Genomic DNA, 23,766 nt, shown 5'->3' with positions numbered 1-23,766 from the left:
TTCCGGTCTCAAATTCCTTCTGTCAAGAAAAAAAAAGCCTTTGACAAGCAAAATTTAACTAAAAGCCAAAGGTAAGAGCTGTAAAGCAATATTAGAAAGACCAATTTGTTGTCGCTCACTGTAATACCTACACAGTAAGCTCAAAAGTGAAAAAAAGTACTAATTCTTCACAGTTCTGTTCTGCCCTGCTGTCCCTGGCAAGCATTTAGCCTAGCTGCTCCTTCAAAAAGTCAATTTGATCCCTATTTCACAAGTAGCAATAAGGAGGAAGAAAAAAAAAAAAAAAAAAGAGGGGGGAGAAAAAAGGCAAGGAAAAAAAGCCATAAATTTGGGGTATGACGTAGGGCTCTGATTCACATGTCTCACGTCTCATGCTAGGGTGATTTCAGACCCACATCCACAGCAGAGGTGTCAGGACAGGTGTTATGGCTGCCACAATTAATTCTGCAAAATGCACTGATTTAAAATGTAGATTTCGGTTTACACTACCACCGTCAACTGCAATGAGACACTGGGTTCATTTTACCCTCCTGCCATCTCCACTGCAGGGATGCTAACCTCCGACAGAAGAACTGGGGAAGCAGGACAGAAAAGAAAGAAGATGGAGTGGACAAGTTAAGGCAGTAATATTTTTCATCAACTCCAAACCAACAGCCAGTTTCTGTGAGTCTCAAACCTCAGAGACGGAGCTCAAATCTGAGAGCCCCGGATCCCCACCATTAGTCAAGTTTATCTTCTAAAAACTGCTTCTCAAATTTGGGCAAATTTCAGATTCTGACCCAGCGGATGACACAAAGTGGCCACAGTGTTAGAAAAGGCATCTTCATCCATCTGGCTCTGCGCAAAACCTATTATACCGAATCGTAGCTCAGCATGCATTTATCCGTCGGGGACGCAGAAGAGCCATTAAAGCAAAAGGGCAGCGCTGGCAAAAGAACAAATGGCTATAGACCTTACTAGCTTTAATATGGAGTTTGATCAGTTCATGAAAGGGATTTGAGAGGTGGTTGCCTGTGACAACAGAACTTTAAATTCAGCAATCCCCCCGGGCCTGTTCTGGCCCTGCATTCTTCTGTCAGAGGAAGAAGAAATACCGACCCCTGGAAACCTGTCAAGCGAGGGCACTGACCTATTATACAAGCAGTCTGCCACTTCGGTAACGTTTTCCTTACAACACCCTGACGAGCATGTTCCCGATTTGCCTTTCTGCTTCCCTGAAACACTTCTCTCCGCATTCACTTCACCATCCAGGAGAGATTTGATTCCCTCATGTAAATGCACTCGGGTTTATTTCCCTCTCCATGGGTATCATGCTTGCACCGTCTTTACCAGCCTTCTTCAGTTCTTCCAAATCTGCAAGTTAAGCTCAAGACAGTTTCTCACAAAGAGTAATAAATGTCATTTTTACCCTGTCAGCAATTTTCTGCAGAGTAAGACGAGGACTGGTCTATTAGACTGCTATATGAGATATGGAAAACTATATAGCCAGGTCCTCCAGCTGATGTAGGATGGCCCCCACCACACTACACTTAGCTCCGACTCGCTCTCACACACCCATCCACAGAGCCGTCCATTGCATACACCTAGTTTTCGTTACTAGTTTATAAACACCGAGCCTCATTCCAGTTGTAGCAACAAGAGCTAAAAAATTCTTCTCTATTACAGTTAGACTGTGCCAATATGCCTTGGAAACAAGCAGAGTCACTGATCAGGTATTGCACCGAGGTATTACACCGTTTATTCCCTGCAGATGTGCCCAAGAGTCACAACGTGTTGATGCCTACCACCAGGCAGTGTGAGAGATAATTTTAATTGGGGGCTTGCATTCATACAACAACCAAGGTGTCAGAAACTAAAGGAGAACCACTTTTAATTAAGAATTCGAAACAACAACGAGAAAGGTTATAATGACACTTGCTAGCCTCCCTGAGAGGAGGGAGGCTAATAATATATTTTTAATAATAATAAATAATAAAAGAATACATTTTTATGTGCGTCCTAAAAGGACAGGCTACTGTTAAACCGATAGGCGGTAGTCACACGGCTTCTGAAATTGTTAGAATATGAGCCTTCAGACGTTTACCAAACACAAAATGTACTATTTGCAAACAAAACTACCTCACAGAAGCATCCCGTACTTTCAGCAAGCCAGAGAGTGCTGAAATTCCTTCTTCCATCCCTATGGCTGCATTTTTCCCTTAAAATCTGTTTTTTTGGAATCCTCTGCCTTCTTCCATTGCTTCCCATTAGTGATTGCAGGCTTGCAAAGCGATGCCACCACAAGTCAACCCTCAGTATACATATCCCTTAATTACAGTGGCGCCGCACAAGAGGCTCTGCTTGAAGATATATGTTAGCATTTCCATCGTGAATCTGAAGAGGCATTAAAAAGACAGAACTTTAAAACATCACTAGAAAAAAAAAATCAAGGTGGTAGTAGTAAGCAAAACTGCTTCTACAAATTTAACACAGTATTGCCTTTTTTAAGCACATATCTTAGAGATTATACTATCAGCTAGGACTTCCAGCCTTAACTTTGCATGTTACAATACTTTTATTTTTAGTGATCATCTATAAAATCAGTAATATTAGTAAGCATAAATCTGAGTTTAGAAAAAACTAGTGATTTACTGTATGGAAAACTCCAATACAAGAAGCCTTCAATGTAGGCATATGCTAATCGATTTAGTCAAAGAACTAGTTGCCCTTGAAACAACATAAGAACAGATTTTCCAAAAACAAAAGAGCCTTACTGTGGCTCTAGACGCATCATCATCAGCTTTGGTCTACTACTACTAAGTTGCATTACATTTTGGATTTAGTTTATGTGCTTTTAGCATTTGGTTTACTATAGCAAAGTATTATGCTATAAATAAGCTCTCCAGAAAGATGCAGAGACCCAATGACACAACTCAGTGCCATACAAAATTTAGCATCAACATTTAATGTGTTGCCTTCACTGCACATTTAAGTTTGAAACCTGGAATATCAAAGGTCTATTTGGAGGGTAGAGAGTCTCATTTTCCCATTCAGTGATAGAAGATTTCCATTTGTGAAACAAGGTCTCTAACACAGTGCTTGGGCTAAGCTCAGTGAAAGCCCACATGTAGAGCCCAAGTTAACCTTGCCTGTAGACACTGAATACTTGTAACTTTTGCAAGTGATTCTCCTACATACTGCCCCATCACACCAAACCAGGCCACCAAAAAGCCAACATAGAAAGGCCGTGATGACATAACACGACAAACGGTTTTGGGAATCCCTGCTCCTATCTCTTTTTCCTTTCCCTATCCTCCTAAGTCATCACAAAGCCTCTCCTACAGCCATGCTTTGGTATGATGCCTCAAAAATCTCAAGTACATTTATCTCCACAGCACCTTCGCGGAATAAGCAGAGCTATTATCCCATTTGGAGAGAGATGAGATAGGCCAGCAAAGAAGGCCCACAAGGAGAAGGACATGAGAACATGCCTTGCAAAGTGGTGACTTAGACCAGTCAGAAACAGCAGAGGCATGATGCATTCAACTCATTTTGGTCCGATATACTCAAAAGAGAAGCACCTTTTAAAGCTGTGTTAGAAAAAGGTTCTTTGTGGTTGACACCTTTGCAGCCTCTCTAAATGCAGAATCCTTGTGTTTTCCGTATGAAATATTCAAGAACCTAAGAATATTCTCAGCTTTATGTGCAGTTCTCCATTAATTAGGAGCAAATCACAGCTGTGACAGTCACCTCAGCTCTTAAAGGCATCTGCTGCTTCAAACAATTCATCACCTCAAGTTATTCAACAGCACCATCATTACCTTGCAACCACTTTCTGTCCTGCTTAACTCTTCCCTATCTGTGTTTGCCCAGGTTTGCAGGTGGCAGTATCCTGTTCTACCAACCATAAACCCCATACCTTGCTGGTTTAAGAAAATTCAAAGAAACAGAAAACTATGGACTCGAGATCCAAGCTTCTTTAATTCCAAACACATTCAATTACCCAACATAACTAAGGCAGACATCTTGCAGTAACAGGAATTTGCAGTATTACACAACTCTGGAAAAAAACAACATGACACATGAAAGACTGAGCCCACAAGCACTATTTGCATGGCTAAAATCATTTTACTCTGCTGGATCTAATCGTATACATTATGGGCATAGGGTGCATTTTGAGTGTCTCATGTTATTTTGTAAATAATTCCTTATCATTCTAGCTCTCATGTTTTTTCCTAATTAAACTAATCACAATAACATCACTAAGATGTACCTTTTATTTTTGTCCATCCTTGCAGTTAGTGTTTGTATAATAACCGAATAATTTCTCGGCTCATTTGCGTTTCTATTGCTTAGACCACATTTGTGAATTCACAGTCTGGGATTCGGCCCGCTCCTATTGAAGCTGTGAGCACAACTGGGATTCCCCAGGTATATACACTGTTGTGATTAGCAGCTAAGATAGCAGGACAAAAAGTGGTGTCTTCAGGTGGGAATAAAACCAAAGCAGCAAATTAAGACAAATGCAGATGTTGTTTTCACGCAAATGATACTAACAATAAAAACAAAAGAGAGGAAATACAGAAAATGATGTACTATAAAAACTGAATCACTTACTGGAATTTTTCTGTAGAAGTTTGACAGCAGTATTAGCATCTTTTAAAACATTTCATGCACCTATCATACACAAACACACACAAGAGGCCCAAGAAACATCTAACATTTAACTCAGGCATGTAAGACTTCTACACTGGTTATCTTGCACCATGTAAAAGTATCAGCAACAGTAATATCCAAGCATGTCAAGTCGTGAGCAGCAAGCAACTACTATGTATTCATGTGTCTGAAGCAGGAAAGGGACTTAGAAAAGGATAGATTCGATATGCAATTCTTCACTTTGAACTCACTGGTTAAAATTCAGTCTGAAGCTATCAGTGACAATACCTGAACACCTGGCGGTGTTCCTGAAAAGCAGATATGCATCTTGCAGGCTCAGAATATTTGAAAGGGTCAAGGAGTCTAAATCTACTCCTACCCCTTGGTATACAAGACACCTAAAACACCGAGAGAGAGAAAAAAAAACCAAAAACCCAACAACAGAAAGAACAATTCATCCGGAATTAGTGTCTAAACCATAATTAATCTGAGCAGCTTCTGTTTCCTGAACTGGCCTCTCTGAAGGGTGATGGAGGTGGGAGCAATGCAGTAAAGCTCACAGGATTTGTGTGAAACAGATAAATTTTGATCTAAAATTGAAGCTATGGGTTTACTGAAGCCTAAAAAAAACTGAGTAAGAGATGAGGGAGCAAAAGCCAAGAAAAACCCTTTACAAATTCCACAATATTCAGAAAAGCCTAGCCTGACAAAAGAAAGCATACAAATATCCACATTCAAACATACAAATAACCAATTAATCCTGTTAACTGCACGTCCAAAGCTCTTTATTAAACATCAGAAGTAGGCCATGTTATGAACTGCTATTTCTCCCAGTTCCCTTACCTCTTCCTGGCCATCCTTCCCCTCTGCAGGAACTCTACAAACCCTGAAACTATTGATCTTCTCTGTCAACACAAAACAGCTGCTGCAACTACACACACAGTCCCACCCAGCCAACTATATCCCTTCTCCCAATACCCTCATTCTAGTCCTTCTCCCTTCTAGTAGCTTTAATTACAACGTGAAACAAAATATTTATAAATGCACCAGCTAAGAAGTCCATTGGAAAAGGATGAGGAGGCAGTAATGAATTATGCCCAACATTTGTCAAGCCAGCACCAGGGCAAACATCTGCTGCAAGGCTGTGGTGAAAATGTTTCTATCAACTCAGCCATCTTGTCTGGAAAATTATAAACCCTGGAGGGATGTTTGCTATTAAAGTTTCAGCCACTCGCAGAGCAGCTTTCTGACTGATGCAAGTGACACACAAAATAATGCTGCTGTTATGAATATAATGTAACAATTTAATAGCCCTCTCTGTACATTTCTATTTCACATGGACCCATACAAAAATTTCCAGTTGGCGTGGTATGAAAGTATACATTATACAAGGTTTAATAAAGACACAGTTCTGATACACGCACAATGGAAAATAAAAAGCAATCTCAATTTCTGAAAAGAAAAAAAGAAGTAATTTTGGGGGGAGGAGGGTGCAGCAGGAGGGGGAAGAGAGCGCTCCATTCGCTTGTTAAATACAGAATAACTTCACAAAAAAGGAACGCATTTTTCCACCAAGCATTTCTCCTGCGATTGGCACTACTGGTTAAACACACTGCCCTCTAAATTCACAGCAAGTTTTCAAAAGCTGTCACAGTCTGACCATATCTGTCCACACATCAGCAATCAACCCTTCTCCCCGTCCCCCATTATCAATAGTAGGCTGTGGTTTTTAAGAGAACGCCAAGCTTTTAGAGGACTTATTTCACCAGACGACATCTTTTTTTTCTTCTAGACAGTTTATCTTCAATAGCTGCACCACAAATTAGTACTCAAAACGAGGCAGATTTGCTTAAAAGAAAAGTTTGGGAGAAACATGGCACAGGACTTCCACTCGCATGCCGCCTAACCCCAAGATAATTGGCTCCATACTTTTAGCATTAAAAGCACCCCCTTTCAAGATAAAAGGGACTAGGCTGCCCGTAGCGCATTAGTGTATAATCTCCAAAAGGCTGACATTAACCGTACATTTGAACACTAACTTTCAAGAACAGTGATGTTGTCACAAGGCCATTAGCCCCTTTTTGTGTTTGAAAACGCTGCCCCGACGCAAGCCTGCAGTTTTATCAGACTGAGGCTACGCATTTGGAAGGGGCGAGGGGGTGGCGGTGGCTTCTTCTGTTCTACCTAACGCTGCAGCCTCAAACCTCCTCGCTCCTTCCAGCCACCTGCCGTAGCTTCTCCCGGGAAAAGTGAACCAAGGAACGGCAGAGCACAGCTAACCCTACAACGGCCATGTCAAAGTACAGACGTGTTATCCTCGAAACAGGGTGACTTTGGGCAGTAAAATTACACTGCTCCTGTACGTGTGTGAGCCACTTTTCCCATGTGAACAAGCTGAGTGAGGCTATTTTGCTTCCAAGGCAAATTAACTGCAATTTTAATGCTACAAACATATGTACCTACGCATATTCTTACTCTCTATTGAAGAACGAACACTCACTGGCCAGCAGTGCCAATTTTATCATCTTAAAAGAAAAACAAATTAAAAGCAATTTGAAACATTTGCCTTTTTTCTTTTTCTTTTTTCCCCCCGACTCATTAACTAGATGACCGTGGTGTATCCTAGGAGATGTGTCCATTAACTTCAATTCAGTTTTCAAAGGGGAGGCAACTACGTTATCAGATATCTTGACTGCAACTGGCTATAACTGTTCTCCAGCGCTGGTAGTCCAGCAAGGGAAGAGTGACTGGCTTTTGGACACCAAATTACCTCCTCCTCACTTTTTTAAGTTTAAGATAATGAAAGGTAGTAACAGAAAGAGTAAGGAGGCTTTTTGTATCATATTAGTAGCTTGGGACGAATTAGGGGGAGGGCAGCAACACCAGCGTTTCGTCAGCACGGGGAGCAGGGAGGGAAGAAACCACGTGTTATAATTTTCCTGGATTACGCTGGTATCAGTAACAAGTCTGACTCGATCATTTTGTCTGTCGCACAGGCTTGTCTCCTTAGAATAAACTGAAATGCAAGTTCAGCGAGTGCAGAGGAGGTTAGAAGCTAAAACCGTTGTGTCAGTTTCCCAACAGGATAATCCTCCACAGAGGAGGAGAGATCAAAAGACAGTCAACTGGAAAAAACAATTAACCGCATTATCGCAAGGAAGGTAACAGGTCAGCAGAGCACGCTCACAATACGTCACTCGCATGGGATGGAAAAGCTACATCTAATCGAGCTTACAGCCTCCCTATCAGATCATCTCATGATCATCACCTGAGAGGGACAATCCAGTTAACACGACTCCAGCTTTGGAAACATATCAGGTTGCTTCCTGAATTAGGAAATTCTCCAAATACTGTATTTATGGATGCATGCATGTTTTAATTTACAGAGTAGGAAAACAGCAGTTGTTTAGCACCCCAAAGAATTAAATCCAACAATGTATGAAAACACTAATTTCCTTTTTGGCCTCTGAAGGAGGGGCTAGCTGCAGAAAAAGAACAGTTATTTCCTGTACAGATATACAGGCTTCTAAGGACATTTGAATTATTAAACAGATTCAACATGTGGGACAAGGCAAGAGCATTACAAGATACAGCCATTTCCTACGTCACTCTTCAGTATCTGTGTTAGAAGCACCTATTCCATACTACGTGCTCTGGAAATTAAAAACAAAGAAACAAATAACCCAACAACAAAAGCTAACAAACCCACAACTAACAGAAACCATTTCCTTACAGTCATTCCTGGCAGACAACACCTTGATAGAAGTAACACCCAATAGCAAGCACTCGACTAGGCATAAATTCCCACAGCACACTTGAAGGTTCAAATTTTAAAAATTGTATTAATATGGAGAAAAAGTATACATGGAAATATCGTGTATAACACTGAATTCAAATAGTAGTTCTCATACTGGTTGTATATATTTACTTGGGTTACTTTTATTTCTGATAGCGTAAATGCTGCCTTAATCTGCATTTCTCTAGTCAAAAGAAAATTGTTGCTAACCAAACACTTCTTCCTCCCTTCAGAACAGATTTAAGAGAAAGACAAAACAACAAGACAGGTTTCCTCTTACCCATGTTTTCCTGATTCATCAAACACATGCTACTTGCAAAGCAATTGCCTAACTGAAGCCATTTTAATTGTCAAATATATGAACAAAGCTTTTTCTGTGGTTCACTACTCGCTTTTTGCTGTGGTTTGGTTACTCATTACACTTAGAAAAACTTGCAGCAACATATAACCGGATACTGATGAGGTGTACTGATGTGCACCTAAAACGGGTGTACGTCTGGCAGCTTCCCTAGCACCAAAGTATGCAAAGCTCCTAGCAAATCGTTCATACAGCACTACTTCATGGAATTCCTCAGGAAATGCTTCAAAGCTAAGAGAAAGTATAAACCTCCTACAAACGGGCATTTAACCTATTAAAGGAATTAATTAACAGATGCACACTGTTTCTGTTCAGAAGAGATGCAGGTACCTGCAACCTACTTTTTCTGTGCTGCCTCTCGGAGGGCACGTATCCTGCGCCTAACAAATCCCACGCGGAGTTAGAAAGCAGAGCTGCCAGCAACCCAAGAAGCCTTCAAGCAAGCAAAGTCAACATTAATTATTAATGAGACAAGGCAAAATAATACAGAGGCAACAAAGCTTTGGCAACATTTAACTTACTTTCCTGCTGCCCTTCAAGGACACTTCTCTAATGAAACAAGATGGAAAACTCCACCACGCACTACAGAAGAAGGTGACTTTGGAAAGTGGGGAAGAAGAAAAAAAAGTGGATGAACGATCTTAGGAGACTGCATGGTACTTCAGAGACCAACACCTCTGGGGGGTTCCCGTGCCCCCGTCCTTCCCCGGAGTAACGGCCCTTCGAGAAGGGACTGGTCCGACTGAGTGCCAGAACAAACCGCATCTATCCACCAGGTTTCCACTAGCTGTGTTTTTCCCCACGCTGCTGAAGCTGGAAAGAATTCAACTGCTTTTGTTAGCCCAATTAAAGATACTCCATCTTTCCATTAGCTTTCCTTTTACCTACAGAGTGTTACAGCTACAACAAAGCTGAAAAGCTAGCGGCTGATTTAACAGCATATTTGGGAAATAAGTTACACAATGGACTCCTTTCAGCAGCAAAGAAAACCACATGTATTCCTGAAGAGAAACTGAAGCAAGAATATCAAAAAAAAACCCAAAAACCCAGAGCCCAAAGAAATTTTATCCCTAAGAAAAGGAAGTCCCTGCTAGTCTGTTTTTTCTTTCATTTTAACCTGACCTTTACGGGATGACAAACCAAGACCGAACAGTGTGCCAGAAAGGCTGTTTATCTACAGCCTGCAGGATTCCATCCACGTTTTCAGCTGAAAGATGACAACTAAAGCAATCAAACATAACGCGAAACCCAGATTTTAAAATCTCCAATAGCTTTTCTACATAAGTTCACTTGAAAAGGTCAAAGCTAAACTTCAGTAATTCAAAAAAAACCAAAAACATTGGTTTGACAAAGACAGAAATGTAGAAAAGTAGGTATTCAGTAGAGATTAACTTAAATTCATTACATACCTACTGCCATTAACTACTGGAGCAATGAAACTTCTGGAAGTGCAATTCTAAATAGCCATGCTGGCATTTAGAAGAGTCATGACTCAAGACAGCATAAACATGGGAGAAGTGCTATAAAAGAGTGAGGGGATGAGGTGGGAAAATAGGGCAGTTTTCACTTAAATGCTTAATCCCATTTTTTTTTTCCAGCAGCACTATATGCTCCAAGAAAAAACAATCAGAAGATATAGTGGGGTAACAGAAGTCACTCATAGCAACAGTGACCAGCAGCTTACTATTTCCAATTGTCTCTCTACAATATGTATGCATCTATTAAATAAAACTTGCTAAAAATAAATGCATTTTTCCAAATATACCTCGGACAGCTATAGGTTAAAAACACTCCTGTGGTTCAAATCTAACAGGACTTTAGCTTCATTTTCATTCTTTTGCTGAAAATCATTTGCTGCATTTTTGAAGAGCTTGCAAATGCAAGAAACACGGATTTCTCTGAAGCAAAAACATTACTCATCTTAGAAGAATATAAATAAGGGAAAGATAAGGAGGAGAGTTTTGTGCCTACGGTGGGCAGGCAAATTCTTTTTAGAAGCTCTTATTCTCACAACAAAAGAATGTACTTCTAAAGCCCGGCAACAAAAATCTATCACATCAAATGGCACAGAATAACAACATGAGCAGGAATTGTTAAATCAATACAGCTTTAACACAGCACTGAAGGTGGAAGGCCTTCGTCCATGTCACTTCATCATAACAAGGTGAAAGTCCAGATATGCAACCCACGGAGTTATTCTACATGCATTTTTCCACATGTTCTTTAAGCACCCCAAGTGTGCAAGGTTTATGGCACACATTTTCAATCACAGCTGAATCTGCAAGTAATGAAATTCTACAGAACAAAACCAGAGTCCAAAAACAAAAACACCATATATTTTTGTAAATCACATTCTTCCCCACTATACAATGCAACTGCATTACTTTAACACAATGAAAGGAAACTACAGGCAGAAAGTGTGGTTCTCCTGTCATCTAAATTGTAAATAAGTCAAGCTCTAGTGAAGCACACCAATCCAAAGGTGAAGAACGCTGTAAGAAAATACAATATAATACAAGAAAACCCCACGACACAAACTAGCAAGTACACAATCTCTGAAGAGGTCATAACTCACCCCCTCCTCCACAGCTGTGCAACAAGTGTTGCGTATTTTGGGCTTTCAAAAGCAGTAAGCAAGCAGTCAATGGAAAGAGGATTTTAAAAGTGTTTTTTATCTAGAGCTGTTAAATGGAAAGAAATGGCTCTGATTATCAAAACTAACAGCAGGCAAAAGCTGTAACAAGATTAAGGTACAAGGAAACAGTACTTTTCCAGGAAGGTAGAGTGACAACTAAACAAAGAAAGCAATACACTAAGACAATAGTCAGTTTATTTTGCATTAAAGTACTGGCAGAGCTGGGAATGATTCAAGGATACAGCAAGATTTACATTTCTTTGCTGTACGGAATCTCCACATTATATTTTCTCCTCTAGTGCCCCAGGGTCCTCAAGATTTTCTCTGGCCTGTAGAAGACGGACAACCTGTGCTACAAAGGTGGGGATGGGAAGAGAGAGGTATTTGTGACTCCAAGAAGACGTCTAGTGTCACCTTGCTGCCTAAGAGCAGCATAACTCAGACCTTCCTAGCTTAGGGAAACCAAGTAATGCAGTTAGTACAGCAAGCTGTTCTAAGTTCGCTGTTAACCCTAAAGCCCAAAAGAGACCTCAGAGAAGGCAAAGTAAGGGACAGAAAGTAAATAGTCAAAGGGCTGCATGAACAAAGAAAAGAGAGGGAAAAAAGGGCTGTTTTTATAGTCCATTTCCCCCTGCTCCTTCCCTCCTACTGCAATTCAGATAATGAAAGATTTAAGCTTTGGCAAAGATCACCTCCTTAGCCATTTCAAAAAAAAAAGAAAAAGAAAAGTTACCCTTACCGGAAACAAAGCTAATCAAACTTGAACAGTAACAAAGGGCAACAGAAACACGTTCACTGTATCACATCCTCCCCACTGATCAAGAGCCCAGAGTTTCATCTTCATTCCCCCCCCCCCCATAATTTCACAATACCATTAACAAGCCCTAGCCCAGGACACCTAGATTTACAAACCAAATTTGTGGGAGGTCAGCCTTTCAAGAGGTCAAAAACCCAGCATGTGGAAAGTGTTAAGACTTTTATGTAGTAGAGGAGGTTCTTAAAACCACTACTGTTCAACTGAGAAATCTTGGAGCTTCACAGATCATTAGAGGTTTGTGAACCACTGAGAGAAGGGCAGAGTTAGCAAAACAAATCAAGAGTTCCTGTGGGATGCGCTGGTGCTTACACAAGGAGAGGCTCTGGGCACAAAGCAGGCTCCGAATTAAACAACAGGGAGGACTTCTCAAATTGCACGAGGAAAGAGCTCTTTTATAACCTGGAATGCACTGTCCCTTCTTTAAAGGTTAGGGTCTAGAGACACTGCAAGAAATAATTCCGCTTGTGTCAGGGAAGCCGGGAAGAAGGGAAGGGGGGCACAGAAAAGCACGTTTGGGGGAGGGGGAAGGAGAGGAGTCAACCGAAACGTTCCATCAAACGAAGAACGATGCATTTCGCCATAGCAATCAAGGCACTTATCAGCACCTTTTCAATGGCAGCTTTTTTACTGCTGTGCAGGAGTTTGGTAATGTAAAACGGAACAGTACTCCTTGCCAATTTTCTATTTATCAGATGACCACAACTAATAAGGATTTCCCAACCTTCAATACTGCCAGCTTTTGTGATTCTGTCATTAATCTCATGATACCTGGTATACTTCTTTAGACTCCAAGTTCTTAAATCCAAGGATTGCATAGGAACCTCCTCTTCCATTTAAATGCCTTAAAAAAAGAAAGTTTCTAAATTCACGTTTGCAAAGAAAGTTTTAATCTGGAAGATGCGCATCAGAAGGAAACCCACTGCCCAGCATTCTGAGACTTTTTTAAAGCACGGGATGCAAAAACCAGCAGGCGTTCTGTGGAACCTGCCTTGGTTGCTCAGCAGCTGATGCCCTGCCACCCCTTACCTTTCTAAGGGACTGAGCAGCAAAGCGGCGTGCTCAGTCTCTTTACCGCACGAACGCACGGTGGTGCGGCACGAAGGTGGAGCTCTGCAGGCAGCAATGGCAGATGTATAACCAGCAGAGGGAGGCCTTTTTTACCGCAAGCAGAGAACACAAACCGAGCAGAAATGGTGGACCTGAGTCTTGCAAGATGGCTATTACTCACAAGCAGGAATGGGATAAAGAAAGCCTCGGCATTTCACGTGGCTTGCAGCTTCTCGTTTTTTGCTTTCCGGATACTGGGAGACATTAAGGTACCTGAAATGCGTTCTAGTTCTTGGCAGCGAAAGCAATGCACACCACATGTATGCAGTTATTCACATGTACATGGCTAAGGTTTGGATCTGCCACCTGCCCCCTACCAATTCCCCAGAGAGTCAGAGTTGAAAACCTTGCAGAATACAACTGTTTCCCTACATGATTTGCTGCTGTGATGAAAACAATACACGCATACCCAAAAGCGTAACACCACCACCCATAACTAATTAGCCTTTTAGGGTCCTGAGAAGTTAAATTCTATCATACTTCTGTTCTGTGCACTTTTTGTTAAGAGATATGAAGTAAAAAGGGGAAACAAAAAGGAAATATAGCAGATTTCTGCTCATGATGTTAAATGTTCCTTAAAGTATAAGGCTTACAGAGCCTGCTTCCCCTACTCCACAGCCCTTTTAAACAAAAGTCACTACCCTTAAATCACCATTCTCAATTTATTCCACAGTCTGTATAATTCCAGGGAGTTTTCCTTGGCAAGAAAGGAAAAGACAGTAATCAAGCACCACTTCTTTTTTACAGCTGTTTTGAAACAAAAATGACAAAATGAGTGCATCTGTCTACTGAAGTTATTATTGTCTCGCTCTCACAGTACAGTTATAGCAGCATATTACAGGATATTTAGGACTGAATAATGTATTTGAGGCTGATTCTATGCCAAGATAACACTACAGATACAGTTCGTATGGTGCCATCTGGGGTAGGATGCAACGATTAAGGCCAATGATCTGTTGTGTAAGAAGAAAGTTAATTTCATGCCCAGTGTGGCAGGCAAGACACATTATAAATACAGCTTGCTTTCTGCCAACATCGGATGGTCTTTTTCTGGTGCACAGTCTTTTGCCCCCAGATGGGCTTGCTAAATTGAAGCTCACATTCTGGACAACAGCGCTATGTGTCTGTGTTAAGGAACGGCAGATCACCCTAATTCTCCTGTAATCATAACACTCAGAACAGGTCAAAACTATTTATGTTTTTTACTTCTGGAACTTGACAGTTCAAAAACAAAGCTGTTGCAATACCTTTTGAAATTGCCATTGCTCTCAGTCTGCAAACACAAACAAGAAAAGGCACCAGCTTGGACAACATCCGGACAGCTCTTTTCCAAAATCCTGAGCTAAGCGTCATCTTCAGTTATATTGGCTACAGTTTAGCTGCCCTCCCCCTCCTGTTCATCAAGAGAATATTGGTAATTAATCTTCATTATCCCAGACTAGGATGCGAAAGCAGTGTGGATGCTGAGGAGGAGAAACTCAAGCAGCAATACACAATGCTTGTTCTTCAAACACAAGCAAGCAACCAGTCTGGCAAAAACTATGCATGACCAGTCCCCGCTGACCTCCTGTGGATAACTAGGGATACCTGCTCATAGACACACACAGAAAGAAACTACACGTAGGCAACAAACACCAAGTTTAAACACAAATTGAATTAGCTGCAACAACTGCTCGTGCTTCACTGCAGTTTGTTTTTCAGTATCAGGCTTGAGTAATGGCCTTGGAACTCACCACTTGCCAGACAAACCACATCTCCACACATCCATCCTTTCTGAAAATTCCTCTGTACTCCATACATCAATCTTTAAAAGTTAGTGTTCTCATTGCATGGATAAGAAAGAGGGCCTAACCAGCAACAGAGACGCACCATCTGAAGCACATATACAGCTCTAACACGTTCCTCTTCCAACTCAGACTTGCACTGTGATGTCCTCTTTTGGTTTCTTTTCTAAAGCAACCATCCCATCCCAGAATACTATGTCAATTCTCAACAAAATGGTCTTTAACGTGCCATAGAACTAAGCATTCAGCCACATACGTCTTTTATAGATTAAATCAAGGACCTGTAGGAGGTAATTTGTGTAAGACCACTTTTACATCAATGTAACTAGCATAAAGGACATCAAGGCTCATCCTCCTGCTCTACCACAGGTGTCTTCTGCGTCCCTGAGCAAGCCATTAGGTTTGCTTCTGACTCAGCTCCTCATTTGTAAAAACCACACCATACCCCACAGTGCTGTGTATTAGGAACAAGATTAAACATTACGAGATCTTCAGATATCAGTCGTGGGTGTTAAGTTAGTACCATAGACAGGATTACTGCTAGATTATTTCTTTAACGGTTCCAAAAGTCAGGCATCATGCAGGATTATACAGAGAAAACTCTTTTGCACACGTAGTTACCCAAGTTTTATAACATTAACACTATTCTAAGACAGGATGTTCCACAAACATTACTGTTGCTTCCTGTGACGTTTGTTTTCCCCTTTTGAAAGCCATCTTCAAGGCTTAAAGCATATTTTCAATCCCTAACTGGGTAGAAAACAAACGAAAGGAAGGGTTTGGTGCTCTGCATCCATGGAAAAGAATCTTGCCAGGATAAAAGACTCAACCATGAAAATAAACTGTGCTATCTCAAGGAGATACCTATTTTATGAACCCAGGATTCACAGGACCTTAAGACTGATGTCTGAGGATTTGGTACAATCTGACAACTGCTACAAAAGAAAAAAAGAAGAAAAGCTAATACCTTTTCTCATAGAGAAAGAAAAATGCAGAATAAAAATACCCAATTGTTGAGCAACCTAAACATTTTGACCAGAGATTCACATTCCTTCAGCATAGGTACAAAAGAAAGAATTCACAGTAAGAAAATAAACTAGCAATAAAATGCTTTATGATGGCGAATTATAAACAGAAGGTAAGGAAAATACAGAATTACCAACAGTCACAGAAGTATTATTCTCTTTCAATTGTTGAGAAAGAAAGACTCAGACAATATTGTATCAATTTCCCAAATAATCTTGGCTTAGATCTTCTACTATGTATTTTTCTCCACAAAGCAGAAATTGTCCTTGTTGGCTCTTTGACAGAACACAATGCAATTGGCTAATGGCCCTCTTCTGCTTGCAACCATATTTTACCTCTACCTACCTCTAAACCTGCAGAGAAAAATAAACAATGGGTTTCAATCTTGTAAAGTAAAATAAAAAAAACAAAATCAGAGTGCAAATAATAGAGTTGATTTATTATCCATGCTGAATGCAATCCTAGGGTCCAGCTGGCACAGTGAATATATCTTCTATTTTTACTTCTCCCATGCTCTTCACCTATGAAGGCTTCTTAGTGAGAAACTCAAATGAGCAGCCCAGATCCTGAGCTGATGACATTGCAATTACCTTTAGACCATAATAGTAAATTAATGCAATAGAAAATGGAGAGAGCGTAAGAAATTTAAAACAAAAAAGCATGCACATCAGGTACTTTGATTTTATTTGCTTCAACTGAAATTGAGAGTGACACATGTGAAAAAGGTATTTTGGTCTTTGAAAGATGTAACCTTATTTCTTAATCAGATGGCCAAGCACTAGTGGCACTGGGCCATGAAACTGAACTCTAAGAATCAGCCAACATAAAAAGGCAGTTTGCAGAACAAGGACTTAAGATGGAAGTGATATATACCTTCAGGATAATGTTATGCTGCGAGAAGAAACTCAGAAAATGGAAAGAAAAGGAACACACATGGTACATAAACCATGAAATAGGAACTGTGGCCCAAGCTCATCCAACAAAGTATAGAGTTGGCAGCTCCGTTCACCTATAAGATGTGAGATCAGTTTTAGAAATAATGAAGACACGGTGTATACCAGAGGTAAACCAGAACTGTTAAGTCTCTTTAAAGACTTTTCCGAACCTTCTGTTTTATTTTCCAATAAAACGGTCACATCTGTAATAGGTTTACCAGTTAAACTTCTAAAATAAGCCAAATCACAGTGAACACACATACTGAACATCCATGATAGATGATCTGGTCTTTGCAAACAGCTTTCAGCTCAGTACTGCTTAAATCTAGAAATATCTCCATCTGAGCTCAGCTTCTAAAAGTTCAGCATTTCATAAAATTCTTTGGCACGCTCATTCTGCCCCTGGTGTGAAGTCTGAACTGAACTACCGCATGCTTCCTCAGTACACTGCTTTATCTTAAAGCCAAACATACTAATATACTGGCCCCCATCAATCAGCTAAGCTAGTCACTCAGTTAATAAATACGTAAAAATAAAAAAGGGAAACATGTTCCCTACCGAACTGTTTGTTATGCAAACGAATCTATGGTTTCGCTTACACAGGGAAAGCAACTAACTGATGTGTCAGCCTGTTTTTCAAAACTGACTGAAGCCCAGTAGGATATCTGCTACATCTAAAGGGGGAGAGAAAGAGAGAAAGAGAGGGAGGGGAAAAAAAAAGAAAAAAAGTCTTAGGGTATCATTTTTAAGTCTAAAGCCTAGTCCCTGTTTTAACAGGAACAAAACCTTCCAACTGTAATATCCATATGATAGAAGCACTAGCAGCACTGAGAGCTGAAATGAAAAGAAGCAGTGGCTGTTTATGTTGGCAGTCATTTCAAACTCTAATGGAAAATTTCAGCTCTGACTGCATCTAGGCTGGAGCGAGTTATTAAGGAAAAAGGTTCGGCTTTCAAACAGAAAAGGCTTACATCGCCTGTCCCTGTTTGAACACTCTCCTGCAGCAAAGACAAATCAGGAAAAAACGCGCCAGGTCTATGCAGTGTATTAATATCCCATCGTTAAGGGAACATACCATTCAAACAAAATATATTTCCTTTGGGAAAGGAGGACAGCGAGTAATAACGCCCATGCCACTTAGCCACAATTAAACCTAGCTATTGGTGAAAATAAGTTATACTGCTACACGTAAATATTAAAAAAAACTAATGTGGGGCTAACTCATCACTTCATACTACGGGACTGAAATATATTCACCTAATTATCCCACTCTTTTTTTTAATCAAAGGAAAACTGCTATTTGAACAATTATGCTGAGGGAGAATCATTACATTTAATCTGCCCGTGAGCTCTTTGCACAAATATTACTAAGGCTGTCTGCTGACACGAATAGCACACAGTACTGATGGTACAGAGGACAAACACCTTGCCAGCCTACACACATGGTAACTGCAGTGACCTTTCCGCTACCACACATTTGCACTGTATTTAAGAGCTACTCAGGAAGCCAATATTGTATATTATGTAACACAAGATTAAGCATTAATGAGGCAAGAATAAAATTGTTTATCTAAACCCCAATCTAAAATTAAACAGAAGTTTATGCTGAAAGCTCACACTGCACACATTTTGTCTCCTAACATTAACAGAGCACAGCTTATTTAGTCTCTGAGATAAGTCCCAACAGCATTTAATTTGGGCAGAAGGATTTTTACTGCCAGAAGAGAGAATATTTTTCCTAAAGAAGAAAACGATGCATATTTAGCTCTCATGTTCATAAATAATAGAATGCATTACAGGTATTTTGATCTAAGCAAAGCAGCTGATATTCATTACTTTTATTAACACTGTGTTTCAAAGCTAAATACAGATTCATCCACCCAGAGGCAAGACCTTTAGATTGCACTCTGTCGTCTCTTGCTAAGCAGCCAAACCAAAATTCACACACACCAAAGATGCCTATGTGCTCAATAGAGAAATTCAAAACAAAATTAGACTAAAGTCTACATGCCTCTACAAAGATTCACTGTCCTCTTTTTAGGCTTCTCACTGAGCAAGCAGCTCTACAAGGCTCACTAAGGAGCCTCCGCCTGCCAGGAAAAAGATAAGCAAGTAGACCATGGTCACAATCACGGTACCATAAACCTCCACTGAGGAATGCTATAGGAGTCGGTCGAGAATTGCAAAACATTCAGGTAGGTGTCACCCCCAGTTTTATAAATAGGCAAAGGAGGGGGAAAAGTCCTTGGGGCCTATTCCCATGAAGGATTCAGTGATTTCACGGCCTCGCTTCAGTTACAGCATATGCCATTGCTACCTACCGATGCAACTTGTTATTGCCCCAAACCTACGCGAGGCTGCCAAAGGGGCGATCTTCCATGTTTCCCCCCATTCCTAATGGATAACTGACCAGCACTAAGTATTTAAAGCTCTGTTCGTCAGCCAACCAATCTGATAGAGAGGGGGCTGCAGGAATGCACAGCCAGGGGAAAACAAGCCTGTTTTTTCTGGCAGCACAGCCTTAAATAGTTCAAGACGACTATGAAACTGTACCCTAAACGAGGCTCACAAAACTGCTGCTGAGTGACCTGCACAAGGATAGACAAAGACTGGAACGGGACCCAGCTCTAAATTTGGGCAAACCGACAGGACGATTCGGCGTCCTCCCTCTCCCGCTCCCGACTGGACATTCTTGCTCTGTGCGCGCCAGGACTTCAGCGTGCTCGCCCTCACTCCACGTCTCTATTTACCCTCCGCTACTTAAAAGAACATAGGAAGTCCAGCTCCAACCTCGTAGGCATTTAAGTCTATTTACCTCGGGCCTATCGCAATGGTGGTACTTCTGAAACTCTGCAAGCCAAGTAGCTCAGTGTAATCGTCTAAGGAATTCAGAGCACTAAGGAGAATTTTTAATGCTTCAAGTGTCCTGTATTATCAGCAAGTTTCAGCAAATAAACCAAAAACAGGAAAAAAAAACCCACAACAAAAAAACCCAAACATATATAAAGCCAAATCAGATCATTAAGAAACGTTGTTGCTAGTTGTACATTTCTCCAGAATATCACAAGGTTAACATTTACTGATCTCGCCTCTATAAAGCAGTTGCCTTTCCTTAATCAACTTCAGCATTCCCGTTTCAGCAGGGGGCATGCTCAGATAAGAACTAGCTTCAGCTCCTGCCTCTCGCTTATAAATGCTTGAAGAGAATGCTACAGCTCTTTACGCTCATGCCCACTGGGAACCTCTCTCAGACATAATTGCTTTGAAATAAACTGGGAGAGTGAAGGCCTAAACATACGGCTTTGATATGCAGTAAATACCTTCTTTCAGAAAGGCCTTTTCTTACTGGCTATCCGTTTAGAAGAAACTATGTCACAGTTAAAACGCATAAGTTGACAAACACAGGATTTTCTTAAAAGATATGGTACATTAACTGTGGAGGGAAAAAAGCAAAGACAACTCAAACAGACGCTCCTTGAGATGCTTGTGAAAACTAAGCACAGTATGACCTAATTCCCATCTCTCACCAAGGCCTCTTTACACTCCCCAGTATTCCAGAAGAAATGTAATGCGATAGGCACATCTATATTCTGGCTTCCTGTAGAGTAGCATAAACCTGATTTCATATAAAAAAGGCCTAGTCACTACAGCAAGTTTGTATTTCTATCATATTACTTATCTGCCACTGCTGCAATGTTCCAGCTGCAGGCTTAAGGAGGTATTAGGAAGAGTTCTCCCCCAGTGAAAGCAGCATAAATATAAATGTCTAGAAAAGGCATGCATTATACAAGAAGCATGATATTGAGGAGATTTAACTTTAAGTGGATTTTTCCGAGAGGGAAAAGCCCTGGCTCTCCTCCCTTCAGACTTCAGTGATTAGTTAGGTTAACTCTAATAAATTAGAAATGTATAGGATGTATTAACCTATAGTCTGGTTTTCATTTAGGGCAAGCAACTTCAAGAATGTCCCTGACTCATTTTAAAGTAGCTTTTGCAGGACTTGAGAGTCGCTGTAAAAGTTCTCTTGTGCGCATATCATCATTTTTATTTAGAGTTTCACCTCATGTTAATATGGTGGCTAAAAAGGAAAATAAGGCCTTTTTTTCCTAGCATTTCTGGAATTGCTGGAGGGTTACTTCACACTACAATAGAAGGATGACAGGCAAAGTGATGAAAAAAATACAGACAAATTAATTCTACTGCCTTGTAATTTGCAATATTCCTTATTCCACTCTAAGGAGGGAAAGCAAAACTGGAGAGTCAAACATAATTTACTATAGCCTTTATTCTGTATATCTTACTATAGCAAAGCTGCTGTAAATTTTATGTGAAAAAGCTTGTGGGTGTGTGTGGGGGAACACCAGAAAGGAAACCTGTGGGCAAAAATAGGAAACGGAGATTAAGCAATCTGTTGTAGGTCAAAGGTTACCTGTAGATCAGTTACCACTAGGGGCTAAAATAGCCTGCTCAAAACCATCAGCACCCGGCTTCCCAGTTGCTCAAACTTAACATTTAATCTTCTCTGCACTAAAAATTTAGGCCTAACACAACAAAAAGGTAACACTCAAACGGTGATAGCCTGCATCATGCTCCGCACCCCTTGCAAGCTTGCAACACTTTCAGGAGAGCCTTAGGCCTGATACCCAAGTTCAGACGCAGAAGTCGAGCAGCACAGGCAGGCCGGCAGGGTCAGACAGATGTCCCCAATTGTCAGTTCTTCAGTTTTTCTTTTCCTTTCTCCTGAAAACTGTTTTTCTCTTTTGCAAACACATGCTTTATGTTTAAAAGCTTATTTCAGAGTAGCTGTAACTGAAATCAAACTTTAAAACAATAATTTACCCCTCAGTAAGTTTATTACCAGCAGAATACATTTCTAAATTAAACACCAATTTGTCCTAAATACATTGCTGCAAGTTATTCTAAAGGAAAGAGGAAAGGAGGACTGATCAGGCTGACTATGGACTGGATTTGTGACATTTTGCCAAGCAGTACACTATTTCAGCCTTCTTTCTAACCCGTCATCTTTTCTAACACAGGGCCTTCGTGCCTCAAATTCCGTCAAAATACTAAAGCAAAGTCCACTTATACTTGATCTGGATATTAAGTTTTCCTATCATTCCCAACAGAAACAGTGAGCATATACACTTGGCTGAGGCACTCCAGGAATCATTTCACCCTCCCCTTTCCATTCAACTCATTTGGGGTTATTAACTATTTACCAATGAAAGATCGTGATGTCACGATATCACGTCACAAGAACATCTCAGGAAAGGAGAATGGAGAGAATGGAAACATCCTACAATAAGTGAGAGGCTTTTAAATAATTTTACAGTAATAGTCTTCCCTATTGAACACCCAAGTTTCCCCCCCCTCCAAAAAAAAGACTAGAAAACCTCATCTCAATTATGCTTTAAATAAATATTTTCAGGATCACTAACAAAAACACATTATTATTACTTACAAAAATAGTCACTGTAACTCTATTTTCATTGAGTTATTTCCCTCCCTAAATTCAGGACAAACATGAAAACTGCTTTCCAAAACCACCCCCCCAGCAGTTAAATGACACCTGCAGAGTGGAAACCGAAGCTTCTAGAGAAGCTTGGCAATTAGGACTAATGGAAAACTAACTAGATTCCCAGGGTTTCCCAAACCCTCTTTCCTTTGAAGAAGTCAACCACCCCTCCCAGACCATCTCCTTTCTAAGGACTTGTCAGGATTTTAATAGAATTTGACAGTTAAGTAGCTTTACGAAGTTCAATAGAGTAATAAGCCAGGAATCAAATCAGAAACTAAAGTTACATGTTTGCTGTCCACATGTTCTAGGAACACAAGGAGTTAAATAAAACAACCAAATTGTGCAGATCGTAAGAGCAGCCGGCACATACCTCCTTCTTCCAGATTCAATTAGATTTTGTTTTGTTTCAGGCTTTCTTTAATTACCCACTGCCATTTGAGCCGAACTTGGTGACATATATGCATTATCCCACCATAATGTCAGAATTTAAAATTAGATTTGGGCTCCATAAATACACCTCATCCAACCTCAATGACTCCATCAGCAACAATGGCTATTTTATGTAACATGGTTCATTCACAAGACCTAAAAACCGCACTTAAAATTACAGTGACCTTTGTTAGCTCTGGATTTTTCCTCCGTTTATCTGAGCGAATTCAATTCGGGGCTAGACGGAAATAGTTTTGTAAGATCAAACGCTGAAACAGCAGGAGAAAACGCAAATTACGTAAAGTCCAAAGGCACTTACAGTCTCCTTATTGGGAAGCAACTCCTTTCGGATCCTGAAGAAGTTCTTGCCGTACTGCCTCAATCCCTTAATAAAACGTTTCTGCGATAAAAGATAACAAAAACAGGATGTCAGCAGAGAAGAAAAAGATCTCGTCAAGCAGCACAACAGCCAAACCACGTTCTTAGCTTAGGCACTGCTGATAGAAGGAAGCGCACACCGAGACCAGGCAGGGAGCAGGCTCCGGGAAGACGCCGCCGAATCCAGCCGCCTTCCCTTCGCAGCCGAACCCCCGGCGCTCCAAGTCAGCACCGCGGCCGGTTCCTCCCGACGGCGCCGAGCGATCCCGCCGCCCGCGCCCCGCAGCCTGCCGCTGCCCAGCCGCGAACGGGCCGGGGAAGCGCAGCCCCGGTTCCGGCCGGAGCAGC

General features: G+C 40.8%; 1 protein-coding gene across 3 annotated transcripts in view; it reads right to left on the bottom strand.

Moving 5' to 3' along the window:
- The window catches only part of RERE (arginine-glutamic acid dipeptide repeats), a 172,303-nt gene that overhangs the window by 32,001 nt on the left and 116,536 nt on the right, over positions 1-23,766 (bottom strand). For all 3 annotated transcript variants that reach the window (XM_026074072.1, XM_026074070.1, XM_026074071.1), the window contains one exon: positions 23,360-23,440. In XM_026074072.1, coding sequence (XP_025929857.1) covers positions 23,360-23,440 — 81 coding nt within the window. The remainder of the gene's footprint in view (positions 1-23,359; positions 23,441-23,766) is intronic.

Source organism: Apteryx rowi, unplaced genomic scaffold, assembly GCF_003343035.1.
Source record: "Apteryx rowi isolate R43461 unplaced genomic scaffold, aptRow1 scaffold_38, whole genome shotgun sequence".
NCBI classification, from domain to species: domain Eukaryota; kingdom Metazoa; phylum Chordata; class Aves; order Apterygiformes; family Apterygidae; genus Apteryx; species Apteryx rowi.
This window is presented reverse-complemented; position numbering and strand designations above follow the sequence as displayed.